This window comes from Sus scrofa, unplaced genomic scaffold (genome assembly GCF_000003025.6).
Source record: "Sus scrofa isolate TJ Tabasco breed Duroc unplaced genomic scaffold, Sscrofa11.1 Contig928, whole genome shotgun sequence".
Classification (NCBI taxonomy): Eukaryota; Metazoa; Chordata; class Mammalia; order Artiodactyla; family Suidae; genus Sus; species Sus scrofa.
Window position 1 is genome coordinate 41,481 of NW_018085351.1, and position 17,477 is coordinate 58,957.

Genomic DNA, 17,477 nt, shown 5'->3' on the forward strand with positions numbered 1-17,477 from the left:
ATATGAAAAAATATTATCAGAAATACTGATAAAAATCACATTGGTCTTGCTAAGGTAAATACTCTATCTTATTTATGAATTCCGATTACTTTAAGATCTTCAGGATCTAATTAAGAACAGTAAAGGGCCCAAGACATACAAGCTATCTTTGAATGAGAAGTCTGACAGAATTCAATAATCCTCAACATTGGCTTCACATAGACACACTTGGTCATGCTCTGGACTTCCCTTGTGGTGCAGTGGGTTAAAGATCCAGTATTGTCACTGCAGTAGCCCAGATACCTGCTGTGGTACAGGTTCAATCCTTGGCCCAGGAAAATCTACATGCCACATACACAGCCAAAAAAAAAAAAAAATCAGTCATGCCCTTTTTGCTCTCTAATCTAATTAAATCTTTGTTTTCTTTTTTTGTAATTCATATATTAGTTTAAGGTGTACAACACAGTGATTCAGTTAAACATAATGATAGATATATATGGTTTTCCAGCATCTTTTCCCTTATGGTTATTATAAGAGATTCAATAGCATTTGCAGTGCTGTGCAATAGATCCTTGTTTAAATATTTTATATGTAGCCATGTGTATCTGTTAATCCTAACCTCCCAAATTATCCCTCCTCTCCCCCACACCTCCCTTTTGTAATCATAAATTTGTTTTGTATGTCTGAAATATGTTTAATTTGATGTTTGGAAGAAGAAGGAGAAGGAGACGAAGAAGGAGAGGAAGAAGAAGAAGAGAAGAAGGAAAAGAAGAAGGAAGAAAGGAAGAGGAGGAGAGGAGAAGGAGGAAAAAGAGGAGGAAGGGGAAGGGGAAGAGGAAGAAGAGGAGGAGGGAGAAGAGGAAGAAGAAGAAAAAGGGGAAATGGGAATGGAAGAGAAAGGGAGGGAAAGGGGAAGGAAGGATAGGGAAAGGATGATAAAAATGGAGCAGAAATAGAAGAAGAAAGGAGAAACTAAATAACACCTACAATCTTGCCCAAATTACAGTCAATAAACATAAGCATCAAAAAGCATCTGAGCTGTAGGGTGACTTGGCTTCTTCCTCCACCAGCCAGTTTTCATGCTCCTTGCTGATCCTAAGTGTCATGGCTCTCCTCACCAAATATAATTCTGCTGTTTTAGATGTGTTTTCTCTGCACAGTGGCCTGTGGATGAGAGCCAATTCCATTAAGAGTTCAACTAAAGAAAGAGCATCCTCTCCAATCTTGGAAGAAAAACTAGTGATGTGATGATTGATCTCTTACATTTTACTTTAGAATGAAAAGGTTTTTAAAAGCCAATCCATGGAGTTCCCATCAAGGCACAGTGGAAACAAATCCAGCTAGGAACCATGGGGTTGTGGGTTCAATCCCTGGCCTCACTCAGTGAGTTAGGGATGTGGTGTTGCAGTGAAATGTGGTGTAGAATGCAGATGTGGCTCAGACCTGCATTGCTGTGGCTGTGGCAGAGGCCGGCAGCTACAGCTCCGATTGGACCCCTGGCCTGGGAACCTCCATATGCTTCAGGTGCGGCCCTAAAAAGACAAAAAGACAAAAAAATAGGAAAAATTAAAAAAAATAAAATCCAATCCAAGTAAATTTTAATGCTCGGTGGTGGGACTCAGGCAAGAGGATTTTTAAAGTTTATCAGATACGTCCAATATGAAGCCAAGATTGAGAACAAGTGACATATATTCTCCCATATGCCTTCATCAATAGATTTGATTGAAGCCAAAGTTTTATAGAAAATAGACTTGGGTAGTTCAAATGATTGAAAATTTTATATACAGAATTTTCACTGTGGCTCAGCAGGGTAAGGACACAACATGGCCTCTGTGAAGATATGGGTTCAATCCCTGGTCTCAATCAGGGGGTTAAGGATCCAGTGTTGCTCTAAGCTGCAGGGAGGTGGAAGATGCAGCTCAGATCCAGTGTTCTGTGGCTGTGGCATAGGCTGATGCAGTAGCTCTGATTCACTCTAGCCTTGAGAACTTCCATATGAGGCAGGTATGGCTGTAAAAAGGAAGAAAAGAAAAAGAATATTCTATATACATTTTAAAAGAGTTGTGAATTTCTACAGAATGCTGGGTCATAGATGGCAAATGCAGAAGATTCCATAGATGTAATGGAATCCGCTCATGCAGTGATTTTAACATACATAAGATCCAGAATATGTAAAAATACCAATTCATTTTTCTGATATAGGTTACTCCAAACTATTGAGTAGATTTTCCTATGCTACACAGTAGGTTTTCATTAATCATCTTTTTATACAGTAGCGTGTATATATTATTCTCACCCACTTAAAACTAATACAACATGGTAAATCAACTTTACCTCAATAAAAGTAAACTTTAAATAAATCAAGAATGTCTCTTAATCCCATCAAACAAATGCCCATATAGGTGACATTAAGTTATTATAAATATGATGAATAAATAATGTGAGCTACAAAACTTATGCAACCCAACAAACATATCTGCCAATTGCAGATGTTTTGTGTGCAATTATTTTTAAACAGCAGATGAAAAAAAAAAAAAAACTTGGCAAGTATTGAAATTAGGTTGTTCTATTGAAGATCTTCTGTAAGGCCCTCTTGATTTCCCTGTTCCTCAGGCTGTAGATGAAGGGGTTCAGCATGGGGGTGACCACTGTGTACACCACTGAGGCCGCTGCATCATTTCTGGGAGAATGTGAGACAGCTGAGCTGAGGTACACCCCAAGGCCTGTTCCATAAAAGAAACAAACAATGGCCAGGTGAGAGCCACAGGTGGAGAAGGCTTTGTACCTCCCACTTGATGAGGGGCCTCTCAGAATGGAGGAAAGTATTTGTGAATAAGAGAAAAGGATCCCTGAAAGGGGAATTCCACCAAAGATGGCACCAATGAAGTACATCATTACTTTATGGGTGGAGGTATCATCACAGGCAAGCTTGAGGAGTTGAGGAGGGTCACAGAAGAAATGAGGAATTTCCACTTTGGTACAAAAGGTAAGATGTGACATCATTGCACAGTGCAGCTGGGAGTCCAAAAGGCTGAACAGAAAAGACCCCAGGACCAGCAGGCTACAGAGGCGGGGGTTCATGATGACCTGGTAGTGCAGGGGATAACAGATAGCTACAAACCCATCATAGGACATCACACACAGAAGCGCACTGTCCAAACACCTGAAAAGATTAAAGAGAGTCAACTGAATCAGGCAGCCCACATAGGAGATGACTCTGATGTGAGTCTGAATGTCCAAAAGCATCTTTGGGACTGTGGTAGAGGTAAAGCTGAGGTCAGCCATGGACAGAATGGAGAGGAAGAAGTACATGGGGGTGTGGAGGTGGGAGTCAGAGCTGATGGTCAGGATGATCAGTAGATTCCTCAGCACGGTGACCAGGTACATGGACAGGAACAGGAGGAAAGTTAGAAGCTGCAGTTCTGGATCCTCTGAGAGCCCCAGGAGGAGGAATTCTAAGACACCGGTGAAATTCTCTGGTTTTATGGAGCAGAGGCACTTTCTGAAAAATAGATGAGAGTTGATATAAAAGGAAACAAGTATACATGTACCCATCAGTGTGTCTCTGCTTCAGAGCCAAGCAGTTCATAAATAAAATATTCAATTAGGACCACAGCCCTTTAGCAATATTTCTTTGTCATAACAAACACACCCTTCTATGAAATTCTTTTTTCCCAGGTTTTTTCTCCATTCATCTGTTAGTATATGTATCATATTGAAAAAAATAAGCTAAAGAACTTAGAGGAGGAGTAAGAATATTTAGAGACCAAAAAACCCTCCATAAGCAGTGAATGGCCAACAGGGACAGAGAATTCAACCAAATATTCTGTGATTACCAATGTGGGAAAAGAATTTGAAAGAGAACAGATGTGTGTACATGTATAGCTGAATCACTTTGTTGTATGTCAGAAATTATTACAACTTCGTAGATCAACTATACTTCAATAAAACTTTAAAACCTAAAACAACACCATAAGAACACTGAAATACCAGTTCCAATCCTTTCAAGGAAACCAGAGGAATAAGAAATAACCTTTCCTTTGAAGAAAAAAAAATCCTAATTGAAGGACAGTAATAGACAGTCATATATACTGTATTTTATCCAAATGAGGTATAATTAACTTCCTTGATTTGAACCATTTATAAAACCGTAAGAACTATGCAATAAAGCATGTGGGTCTATTTTCTGTGTGTGATATTTGGTTGCTGGCAGATTTTTTTTTTTTGTTGTTGTTGTTGTTGTTGTTATTGTTGTTATTGTTGCTATTTCTTGGGCCGCTCCCGCGGCATATGGAGGTTCCCAGGCTAGGGGTTGAATTGGAGCTGCAGCCACCGGCCTACACCAGAGCCACAGCAACGCGGGACTCGAGCCGCATCTGCAACCCACACCACAGCTCACGGCAACGCCGGATCGTCAACCCACTGAGCAAGGGCAGGGATCGAACCCGCAACCTCATGGTTCCTAGTCGGATTCGTCAACCACTGCGCCACGACGGGAACTCCTGCTGGCAGATTTTAAGCCATATTTTTTGTGTGTCTTTTTTGCCATTGTTGCCGCTGTTGCTGTTTTGGTGTTTGGGGGCAGTTGCCATTTTTAATTTTTTAAAATTAAAGTATGATTGATTTATAATGTTGGGTTAATTTCTGCAGTACATCAAAATGACCCAGTCATACATATAATATACATTCTTTTTCTCATATTATCTTCCATCTGTTCTATCCCAAGAGATTGGATATAGTTCCCTAGACAATCTATACAGTAGCATTAAGCTATACATTTCTCTCTTCCCCTCCGCCTCAAATTGTGGGCAAGTTTATAAGTTCCAGGTCCCCCTTCCTTTGGTGACGCTGGAAAATTCAAACCAAGCCACCTTGAGCACACAGGCAGGAACTCTCACTCAGAAATTACACTCTTGCCACAATTAAAAAAAATTTTTTAACCCTCAAACAGGCCACTTTTCTTGAACTCTTCAGCCATTGCAAACTCACTTAGAGGACCTTCCCTGCACTCCCCAGACAAGAAGATCTTCAGCTGAGGAGTAAAACCTATTACACCCTCTTGTATGTGTGGCATTGTCCATCACACCATCCAAGCCAAATCTGGCATGGGAGTCTGTGCTATTTCTGCAGAGTGTCCAGTATAACAAGTGAGGCACTGGGACAATGACCACCACCATCAGAGGTCTTTCTGCTCATGCTGCAGCTTGCTCACTCGCTTTGTTGCCTGATGGCAAACACACACATTGGCAACTGCCTCCTGGCAAGCTTGTCCTTCAGACTGTGCTGCACTGAGCTGCATACATTGAGCCCTTCCAATCCTCTCTTAGAGGTGTAGCTAATCTAGCATAGGAGTTTCACTAATTATTTGGTGATTTGAGACAAGAGTTTGGGATTGTGTCTTCCCTTAATGTGGCCCTGGGTATTGTGTCTCAGTCCAGACCTGTCTGTACATCTTCAAATAAAGCTATGGCTGACACTAGGGTCAGGGGAAAGACTCTTACCCTGATGGCTATGTGTTTCAAGCATGCAGTGGCCAACATGGGTGCTCAGGGGAAAGAAGATACCCTGTGGAAGATATAGGTACCTTATGTGGTTGCTCATGATGGTGGAAGGCAGAGGATTGTGATAGAGGGAGAAGGGGAAAGAGAGAGGAGGTGGGAGAGAAAAGAAGAGAAGAAAAAAAACAGTATTGTGTATTTTCTGTCATCTGCATCATAAAAAGACCAAAATCTTTAAACACTGCTGCTGATACCATTGCCCATGCCTTTGTTACAACAAAGAACTAGATCACTGTGATTATAGGGAGAAATATCCATGACATCTATGTAGTACAGTGAAATAGTTATATAAAACCTGATTTATGCACATATATAAAGCCTGCAAAACATACCTCAGTTTGGACTAGCCACATTTCAAGGGTCCACATGAAACTAAACGGTACAGAAAGACACTGTCCTGTACCCTGTGGATAGTCTCGCTACTCAGATCCAAACCTGGCTTCTCTCCTTCTTACCCCAAGACCAATTTAAATGAGAATACTCTGCTCAAGTGTAAAAGGAACCAATAATGTTTGTACCCCTATCTTGTTGGTAATTGTGCAAATGGAAATTTGAAGGCTACATAGCACATAGCTAAGAGCCTGTCACAAGAAAACCTTGATGAAGCTTGTGATATTATGGCTACCCTCTTAATCACCAACATGATCATAATGATGACATGTAACATCATAGTTTTTTATGGCCACCTGGTGGTATATGTGAATTCCTGGTCAAGGGACTGAATATGGTCCACAGCTGCATTTAACCCTCTGAGCCAGTCCAGGGATTGAATCTTTGCCTCCAGAGTGAAGTGAGCCGCTGAAGATGGATTCTTAACCCACTGTGCCACAGTGGGAACTCCTCCAAGATGATCTTGGAGTGCTTAGAGGATGGTTCAAAGAGATATACTGCCTTCTCTCTTGTGGATGATGCTTATGGATGCTAGAATGGGTGATGCAGGAGAGAAGAATTCTGAATGCGAGTTCTGAAATCTCCAGGAGAAAAACAGAACATAGATTTCATCATATACTGAGCTAAAATTAGCATATCAGTGTCCTCCCACCCAACTACCCCACCCACTCTTCTTGTCTTGATGAGGAAACAACTCCCAACAGTCCCTCCCCCATCCACCACCTCCCTGGGTACTCACTGGTCCATGTTGTATCTTTGCTGCATCATGACCTAAGATTTTGGATCCACTGCCCTCTTCTGCCTGATGAATAATGAGGGCAAAGGCTCTGTCCTCAGAACTGAGGAAGACATACATAGGCATGAATCCTCTTATGCAGATAATGACTCTGGGAGGAGGAGATACATATAAAACCTGCCTGAGAATGGTACCCTGAAAGGCTGGAGACACTGGCTAATTATTACTTACTCCTACATTGCCTTAAAAACTCAATGCACAGAGCTCCTCATTAACAAAGTTGGTCCATGTTATCCCAGTCTCTGAGGACCTCCTAATATTAACAAAAGAAGAAAACAAAATGTGTTTTGAGCATTCTGGAGCTTTCCTCTCCTCAAGAGAATGCTCACCTGTACTCTTTCAATGTACAGATTGAATTGCATTCCAACTTCAAGCATCCTAACTTAACGTGCAGCCTCTTTTTAAAAATTTGATGTATGACTTTTTGACTTTGACATCTGCAAATCCATTGTGTCAATCCAATAAATTAAGGATAATTGTATAACGAGCTCTGAAGTTACTTCTCTTTTCTCAGTTAGGGTTTATGTCTCTAAGAGGAATGTTCTAGTCCCCTTTTTAGGGATTTTTGCTCATTTAAATGATGGCTCAAGTTGTAATTTTTCTCTTTAATTGATGGATGTTGGTATATTAGAAAACTATGGACTTTATACACTTGCTACTTCTCTTAAAGAAACCAGAGTATCTAACAGATGCCAATCAAGGTGTCAGCTAGAGCTGCAGTCCTCTCAAAGTTTCACTGGAAGAAGAATTGTTTTCAAGCCTGCTCATGTAGTCCTTAAAAAAGATGGAGTTCCCTGTGGGCTGTGGACCAGAGGCTTTTCTCCATTCTCTGCCACATGGGTCTCTCATGGGGAAGCTCACAGTTGCCAGTTGGTTTCCATCAAATGAAGCAGACAAGGAGATGGAGAAACAAGGGTCAGAAAGAGGAAAGGCAGTCTTTTTGCACCCTAATCTCAAAAGTGATATCCCATTAGTTTTGCCCTATTGAAAGGTTTGAAAACAAATCTCTAGCCCCAGATTGTCAAATTTGTTGCCGTATAGTTGTTCATAGTATTCTCTTATGGTTTTTTGTATTTCTGCTGTATCTGTTGTGATTTCTCCTTTTTCCTTTCTAATTTTGGTGATTTGGGTTCTTTCTCTCCTCTTTTTAGTGAGTCTGGCCAGGGGTTTGTCAATTTTGTTTACCTTTTCAAAGAACCAGCTGTTGGTTTTATTAATTTTCTCTATTGTTTTTTGAGTCTCTATTTTATTGATTTCTTCTTTGATCTTTATAATTTCCTTCCTTCTGCTGACTTTAGGACTTTTTTGTTCTTCTTTATTCATTTAGGTGGAGGGTTAAGTTGTCAATTTGGGATCTTTCTTCTTTTTTGAGAAAGGCCTGTATTGCTATAAATTTCCCTCCGAGCACTGCTTTCACAGCATCCCATGGATTTTGAGAGGTTGTGTCTTCATTATCATTTGTTTCAAGGTAGTTTTTAATTTCCTTCTTGATTTCCTCATTGACCCATTGGTTTTTTAGTAGCATGTTGTTTAGTCTCCATGTGGTAGGTTTTTCTCTTTCCTTTTCCCATGGTTGATTTCTAATTTCATGGCATTGTGGTCAGAGAGATACTTGAGATAATTTCTATGCTCCTAAATTTATTGAGATTCGCTTTGTGTCCCAATATGTGGTCGCTTCCTGAGAATGGTCCATGAGCATTTGAGAAGAATGTGTATTCTGCTTTTTTTGGATGTAGTGTCCTGAAGATATCAATGAAGACTACCTTTTCTATTGTTTCCTTTAGGATCTCTGTTGCTTTATTGGTCTTCTGTCTAGAGGATCTGTCCATTGATGTGGGGGGGTATTTAGGTCTCCTACTATGATTGTATTCTCATCAATATCTCCCTTTATGTCTGTTAATATTTGATGTATGTGTCTGGGTGCTCCTATATTTGGGGCCTATATGTTGATGGTAATAACATCCTCTCCTTGGATGGATCCCTTAATCATTAAGTAGTGTCCTTCTTTGTCTTTCTTTATGTCTTTTGTTTTAAAGTCTATTTTGTCTGATATGAGCGTTGCGACTCCTGCTTTTCTGTCATTTCTATTGGCATGAAATACTTTTCCCCACCCTTTCACTTTCAATCTATATGTATCCTTTGTCCTAAGGTGAGTTTCTTGTAGGCAGCATACTGAAGGTTTTTGCCTTTTTATCCACTCAGCTATTCTGTGTCTTTTGATTGGGGCATTCAGTCCATTGACATTTAAGGTGATAATTGATAGACGATTATTTATTGCCATTTTGAACCTCGTGCTCCAGTTAAATATACGGCAACAGTTCGACAATCTGGAGGAAATGGACAATTTTCTAGAGTCTTACAGCTTGCCAAAGCTGAATCAAAAAGAAACAGATTAACTGAACAAACCGATCACTAGAAATGAAATTGAAGAGGTCATAAAATCACTCCCTACAAATAAAAGTCCTGGACCAGATGGCTTCACAGGTGAATTCTATCAAACATATAAAGAGGAATTGGGGCCCATCCTCCTGAAACTCTTTCAAAAGGTTGAAGAAGAAGGAATACTCCCAAAGACATTCTATGATGCCACCATCACCCTCATTCCAAAACCAGACAGAGATACCACCAAAAAAGAAAACTATCGCCCAATATCATTGATGAATATAGATGCAAAAATTCTCAACAAAATCTTAGCCAACCGAATCCAACAACATACCAAAAAAATTATATACCATGACCAGGTTGGCTTCATCCCAGGTTCACAAGGATGATTCAACATACACAAATCAATCAACATCATACACCACATGAACAAAAGAAAAGTCAAAAATCATATGATCATCTCAATTGACACAGAAAAAGCATTGGACAAAGTCCAACATCCATTCATGATCAAGACCTTCAGCAATGTGGGTATAGAAGGAACATTCCTGAATATAATCAAAGCCATTTATGATAAACCCACAGCAAATATAATCCTCAATGGGGAAAAACTGAAAGCCTTCTCACTCAAATCTGGAACAAGACAGGGATGCCCACGCTCACCACTGCTCTTCAACAGAGTTTTGAAAGTCCTAGCCACAGAAATTAGACAAACAAAAGAAATAAAAGGCATCCATATAGGAAGAGAAGAGATCAAACTGTCACTGTATGCAGATGACATGATACTATACCTAGAAAACCCTAAGGACTCAACCCCAAAACTCCTTGAACTGATTAATAAATACAGCAAAGTAGCAGGATAGAAGATTCACATTCAGAAGTCAGTTGCATTTCTGTATACCAGCAATGAAATATTAGAAAAGGAATACAAAAATATGATACCTTTTAAAATTGCACCTCACAAAATCAAATACCTCGGAATACACCTGACCAAGGAGGTAAAGGACCTATATGCTGAGAACTATAAAACTTTAATCAAAGAAATCAAAGAAGATGTAAAGAAATGGAAAGATAGTCCATGCTCCTGGATTGGAAAAATCAATATTGTAAAAATGGCCATACTACCCAAAGCAATTGACAGATTCAATGCAATCCCTATCCAATTATCCAGGACATTTTTCACAGAATTAGAACAAACAATCCAAACATTTATATGGAAGAACAAAAGACCCAGAATCACCAAAGCAATCCTGAGAAACAAAAACCAAGCAGGAGGCATAACTCTCCCAGACTTCAAGAAATACTACAAAGCCACAGTCATCAAAACAGTGTGGTACTGGTATCTAATGGACAGACAGACCATTGGAGCAGAATAGAGAACCCGGACATAAACCCTGACCCCTATGGTCAATTCATCCTTGACAAGTGAGGCAAGAACATAAAATGGGAAAAAGTAAGTCTATTTGGCAAGCATTGCTAGGAAACCTGGACAGCTGCATGCACAGCAATGAAACTAGAACACACCCTCACACCATGCACAAAAATAAACTCCAAATGGCTGAAAGACTTAAATATATGACAGCACACCATCAAACTCCTAGACGAAAACCTAGGCAAAACACTCTCGGACATCAACATCATGCATATTTTCTCAGGTCAGTCTCCCAAAGCAATAGAAATTAGAGCAAAAATAAACCCATGGGACCTCATCAAACTGAAAAGCTTTTGCACAGCAAAGGAAACCCAAAAGACAACAAAAAGACAACTTTCAGAATGGGAGAAAATAGTTTCAAATGATGCAACGGACAAGGGCTTAATCTCTAGAATATATAAACAACTTATACAACTCAACAGCAAAAAAAACAATCAATCAATGGAAAAATGGGCAAAAGACCTGAATAGACATTTCTCCAAGGAAGATATACAGATGGCCAACAAACACATGAAAAAATGCTCAACATCATTGATTATAAGAGAAATGCAAATCAAAACTACCATGAGATACCACCTCACACCAGTCAGAATGGCCATCATTCATAAGGCCACAAATAACAAGTGGTAGAGGGCCTGTGGAGAAAAGGGAACCCTCCTGCACTGTTGGTGGGAATGTAAACTGGTACAGCCACTATGGAGAACAGTTTGGAGATACCTTAGAAATCTATACATAGAACTTCCATATAACCCCGCAATCCCACTCTTGGACATCTATCCGGACAAAACTCTACTTAAAAGAGACACATGCACCGGCATGTTCATTGCAGCACTATTCACAATAGCCAGGACATGGAAACAACTCAAATGTCCATGGACAGAGGATTGGATTCGGAAGAAGTGGTATATATACACAATGGAATACTACTCAGCCATAGAAAAGGATGACATCATGCCATTTGCAGCAACATGGATGGAACTAGAGAATCTCATCCTGAGTGAAATGAGCCAGAAAGACAAAGACAAATACCATATGATATCACTTATAACTGGAATCTAATATCCAGCACAAATGAACATCTCCTCAGAAAAGAAAATCATGGACTTGGAAAACAGACTTGTGGCTGCCTGTTGGGAGAGGGAGGGAGTGGGAGGGATCGGGAGCTTGGGCTTATCAGACACAACTTAGAATATATTTACAAGGAAATCCTGCTAAGTAGCATTGAGAACTATGTCTAGATACTCATGTTGCAACAGAGCAAAGGGTGGGGAAAAAATGTAATTGTAATGTATACATGTAAGGATAACTTGATCCCCTTGCTGTACAGTGTGAAAATTAAAAAAAATAAAAAAAATACAAAGGGATCTCTTTAAAATCCTAAAAAAAATAAAAACAAACCGAAACCTCTAGTCCCATGACACACTCAAGACATGAGTTTCCACCGTAGCATGAATAGAGGAGCGGGAGGTTATTGGGAGCACATTAGAGCCTGCCTACCATGTAGCCTCATCTTTTTCAGGACATTGGTCTCTAAGCACCACAGGACACTGGAGATAGCTCTCTGCTTCTCAACATTGTCCTAAACTCATTACACCACAACTGTCTCAGCCAAGTTTCCCTGTTGAGAAGAACTGGCATATGGGTAGAAATTGGCTCTGATTTGGTATTTCTGCAGACGTCACCATGTTGTTTCAGGATAGGCAGTTTGAAAAAGCCAACGTAATTTTTCTTCCACCACCAAGGTCGCACCATTGACAGCCACAGCCTTTCTGTCCCTCAATACAGCAAAAATCCCTAGGGGAATCCTGATTTTTCTCATTGGGAAGAGCGCATCCTGTTCCAGAATTTACTTTCTTTAGATCAGTTTGTATTCACAGAGATTTAAGTATTTGTGCTATGGGCCTGTTAATTTTTTTCCAGTTAATAAAGTGAGTAGTAGGGGAATGATCCCTTGCAACACTCCACATTCTACTAATGTGGTCCTCCTGATGCAGAGGTCCCTGGAGGAGGAATTTTGAGATTAATTTGTCATTAACTGGCATGAGGACAATGACATTACTGAGATAGTAGAGTAGGAATGACCCAAGCCACTGTATTCCCACAAAGATCAACAACTAGACAGCTATCCATGTACAAAAACAACTCTGGAAGAGGTTGGGGGTCCACATAGGAAATTTCAGCAACAGAGTAGAACCAAACTGAGAATAGCTGCATGAAAGGGAAGGAAGCGGTACAACCGCTATGGAGGATAGTATGGAGGTTCCTAAAAAATCTAACTATAGAACTACCATGTGACCCAGCAATCCTACGCCTGGGTGTTTATCTATGTAAGTCAGAAAAAGACAAATACCATATGATATCACTTATATGTGGAATCTAAATAAACCAAACTCTAGAAATAGACAGTAGAATGGTGGTTACTAGGGACTGCGGGTGGGGGAAATGGGGAGATGTTGGTCAAGGGGTGCAAACTTTCAGTTAGAAGATGAATAAATTCTGGAGATTTAATATACAGCCTGGTGTCTATAGTTAACAATACTGTATTATACACTTCAAAGTTGCTAAGAGAGTAGGTCTTCAATGCTCTCAACACAAAAAAAGATATCTTTTAAATCATGTGTGACATGATGAAAGTGTGAGTTAACTCTATGGTGGTAATCACCTTGTAATATATAATAAAATAGCACACAATCAAGACACTGTACATCTTAACCTTACAATTATATGCCAGTTACATTTCAATAAAGTTGAAAAAAGGAATACATCAAGCTAGGATACATGAAGATAATGATATCTGTGTTTATTTAGTTCATAACATAGGAATATTGTCTGTTTAATCCCAGAATGCTTTCAGCTAAATATCATTAAAACTGAAGCGTTAAAGGCCCTGGGAATTATGAAAATACCTCCCAGTACACTCAGCTAATTAGTTGTAGGAGCTAATGCCTCAAGTCAAATTTCAGCCTGTGAAGCCCGTGTATTAAAACTATACAATGGCCTGTTAATATATTAATTATAACAAGTTGCCCTTATTGATTGACTGCTACATACTGAATGCATAGTGTTCTGATTAGTACATTTCATTGTATCTTCTCAACCAGCCTCTCAGTTAAGTGCTCTTATTACCTTAACTCTACAGATGTGGAACTTAAATAGAAATATGTTCTATATCATATGACACAAGCTCATAACTTTGGGTTACTTATGAATTACTTAAATGCATATTTAAATTAACTTCCTTAATGTTATAGTAGGATGAACCATTTGGTGGGAAACTACCATTGGACTGGTCCGTGACATACAGTATATAAAATTGTTGTATGGCCTTGGAAGATAAGCACTATTGCACTTAATTTACTGCTGAGGATTCTGAGGTCCAGAAAAACCATTTTGAGGAGTTCCCTTGTGGCACAGAGGGTTAAGGACCTGGCATTGTCACTGCAGCAGCTTGGGTAGCTGCTGTGGCTTGTGTTTGATCCATGGCCTGGGAAATTCTGCATGCTGAGGGTGTGGCCCCCAAAAAGTTGGCATTGCCAAAACATCAAATTTTTGTGCCCATATTAGGGTGTGGAGTATTCCATATCCCGCATTCTTTCAATTATCTATGTTTCTTATTCTAATCAAATATTGTCACACCACACCTCATGGCTATGTGAAACTTTCAGTCTTTTCCCATGCTTAATGTTAAGCCATCATTATCACCCTTTTACATTTAAATCTAAACAAAAGAACAAAATGCTACCTCTGAGGGGAGTGTACAATTTGACATTAAAAGGCAACATAGATTTCTCACTTACCAAGGTTCTTTGGCTATCACTTAAATTTGCATAAGTAGATAGCAAATAGAGTAATGTAGTAATTTGTACTGGGTGATAGTTCCCCACTAAATTCTATGGCTTCATCATCTGTCAAGTTCATTCCTTTCTTCAAATCAAAGTTTTGTATTGATGTAGTTGGTAGGTGACTTTCCTTACACTTAAAAAGCAGAGTCAACTAAATTAGTTGTTGATAGATCTTCAGAGAATGAATATTACTATATGTATATATATATATATATATAGCAATGTGACACAGTTATACATATATATATACACACACACACACACATATATATATATATATATATATACACACACACACACATATATATATATATATATATATACATTCTTTGTCTCACATTATCCTCCATCATGGTCCATCAAATCGATTAGATATGTAGTTCCCTGTATAGCAGAAATAGACAGAACATTGTAAATCAATTCTAATAAAAAAATTAAGAGGAAACTATTGTGATGTTGCTAAGGAAAGATGGATTATCATTTTGAAGAACACAAATGAAGCCCAAAGACTGATTTATTATGACAGAATATAGGGAAGGTTGGGAACAGTGAAGTCCTAACCAGGCTGTTACCAGTGAAAGAAAAAGAGCTCACCTTTGCTGCCAACAAGGCCCTTTACTGCTTATGGTAAAGTAAAGGAAGACAAAGTTTAATTTATTTATGACAAATTTTGTAACTTAATAATCTTCAGACACTTTTAGAGCTACATATCAACTGGAAATATACAAGGACTTAAATCTGTTCTACAACCTTTATCAACAGTATGTATTTAAAGACATTTCTATTTTTTAATCTCATCTGTCAACATTTCAACTGCACACGACTCATGGCATAGATTTCTCCCCATGTTATGGTTGATCATTCAAGGGTCTATCAAGAAAAGGACAAGCTATTTATTCGAGTTAAATGAACTGAGCGTAGAGAATTGGTTAAATAGCTACAAGAGGACAGTCAGAAAAATGGAACTGTGTGGTTAACAGATAGAAGCCAATAAATACCAAGGGCTTAGGGGTAGAAAAGGAGTAGTGAACTTAACTCTTGATTGGGGTAAATGAAACTTACTAAGCATTATTTAAAGTATATAAGAAGAAAGCCATATGGAAGATAGAGCAGTGATTTCAAAAGAACCACCCTGGTATCACAAGATAAGAATAGAAGGGTGATTTGGGGGCAGAGAGACAGTACCTTAATGACCAGCACAAATGAAGATCTTATGATATTGAAGGACAATGTATTTGAGGACATTGCCTGGAGTCGTAATAAGCTCTTTTGTAACTTATCCTTTCGAGCTTGATCTCTTGAGACAATGACAACTAAACCTTTCCAAGTGCTTTTAAAAACTCCTACCTAGATACGCACCAGTCCAACTAAATCAGGATCTCTGGTAATGAGCCCAAGTCCTCAGTATGTATAAAACACTCAGGGGATTCCGTAAAATCCATACTTGAGGACCAGTGTACTGCATGCTCAGACATTACTTGAATAAACAGATTTGACAGATGCAAAAGTTTTGTGGAAAAGAAACAGTAATAATGGAAAAAGGTGAAAACATTCAGTATGTGAAAGAGAGTTGTACATTTCTTCTGGATACCATGGTATTTGAGGGGAACCTCTTATGCATTCATTATGATGTACAATGGATCCCAGAATATTCCCACAATCCAACTAAAAATGAGTCAAAAAAATTAATATCCACTTTTGAAACATAGAGAGGACTGAAACAACAGTGTGACCAAAGAAGCAGTATTCATTGGTCTGCAAGTTTAGTTTTGCTCATTTTTTCAATCTATATTTCAAAAAGATTTTCCCACAAGCTGGTATTAAGCTGTTCTGTGAAGGATCCTCCATAGGGCCCTCTTTATGTCCCTGTTCCTCAGGCTGTAGATGAAGGGGTTCAGTATGGGGGTGACCACGGTGTACATCACTGAGGTTTCCACATCCTTCTTGGGAGATGGCGACAATGCTGATCCAAGGTAACCACCAATAGCTGTTCCATAAAATAAGCAAACAACTGACAGATGGGAGCCACAGGTGGAAAAGGCTTTATACTTCCCAGCTGATGAGGAGACTCTCAAAACTGATGAAACAATTTTATAGTAAGAGAAAAAGATCCCTGAGATAGGGAGAAAACCAGAGATGGTGCCAACAAAATACACAATAATGGTGTTGGTGAAAGTATCAAAACAGGCAAGTTTGAGGAGTTGAGAAGGGTGACAGAAGAAGTTTGAAATTTCCACATCCTTAAAGCAGGCAACTTGTAGGACAAGCAAATTGTGCAGCTGAGAGTCCAAAAGACTAACAAAAACAGACACCAAAACTAAGAAGCAACAGAGGCGTGGGCTCATGATGCCTGGGTAGTGCAGTGGGTGGCAGATGGCCACAAACCTGTCATAGGCCATCACAGTCAGAAGAGTACTATCCATATATCCAAAAAGGATGAAAAAAGACATCTGTGTCAGGCAGCCCACATAGGAGATGACTCTGCTGTGAGTCTGGATGTTCACAATCATCCTGGGGACGGTGGTGGAGATGAAGCCCATGTCAGCCAAGGACAGGATGGAGAGGAAGAAGTACATGGGGGTGTGGAGGTGGGAGTCAGAGGTGACAGCCAGGATGATGAGCAGGTTCCCCAGCATGGTGACCAGGTACATGGACAGGAACAGCCCAAGGAGGAAGGGCTGCATGTCTGGATCCTCTGAGAAGCCCAGGAGGAAGAAGTCTGAGACACTTGTTAGATTTTGTGGTTCCATGTGTGTGGACACCTTTGGAACAAGAAAAGAGGGTTGGAAGAAAGGAAGCAAGCAAGTGGGCATGCAGCACGATTGCCATATTTTGAACTCAAGCAAATCACAAAAAAGTATTGACACTTGGAGTCATTGACTGCAGAATATTTCCCAGTATTTCGAATCCTATCTTCTTGGAAATCTTTCCTCATTTGTTTGTTATTCACCTCTTCGTGTACACATTTACTTTTGAAACACTCGACTGAAGATTAACAGAGGAGCAAGAAAATTAGAAATAATAAATCTATGATCATAGTAAAAACATCTACTTCTTTAAGAAAGAAAGAGAGTGCAATAATACCCTTCATGCTTTAA

The 17,477-nt window shown here is 39.4% G+C and overlaps 2 protein-coding genes across 2 annotated transcripts; both read right to left on the reverse strand.

Moving 5' to 3' along the window:
- Nucleotides 1-2,535: 2,535 nt before the first annotated feature.
- LOC110259159 (olfactory receptor 18-like) lies at nucleotides 2,536-3,366 on the reverse strand. The gene has a single exon (XM_021082466.1). It carries the CDS (start codon nucleotides 3,364-3,366, stop codon nucleotides 2,536-2,538), a length of 831 nt encoding a protein of 276 aa, XP_020938125.1.
- Nucleotides 3,367-16,199: 12,833 nt separating this feature from the next.
- LOC110259160 (olfactory receptor 7E24-like) lies at nucleotides 16,200-17,129 on the reverse strand. Its single transcript, XM_021082467.1, has one exon. It carries the CDS (start codon nucleotides 17,127-17,129, stop codon nucleotides 16,200-16,202), a length of 930 nt encoding a protein of 309 aa, XP_020938126.1.
- Between the last annotated feature and the right edge of the window lie 348 nt (nucleotides 17,130-17,477).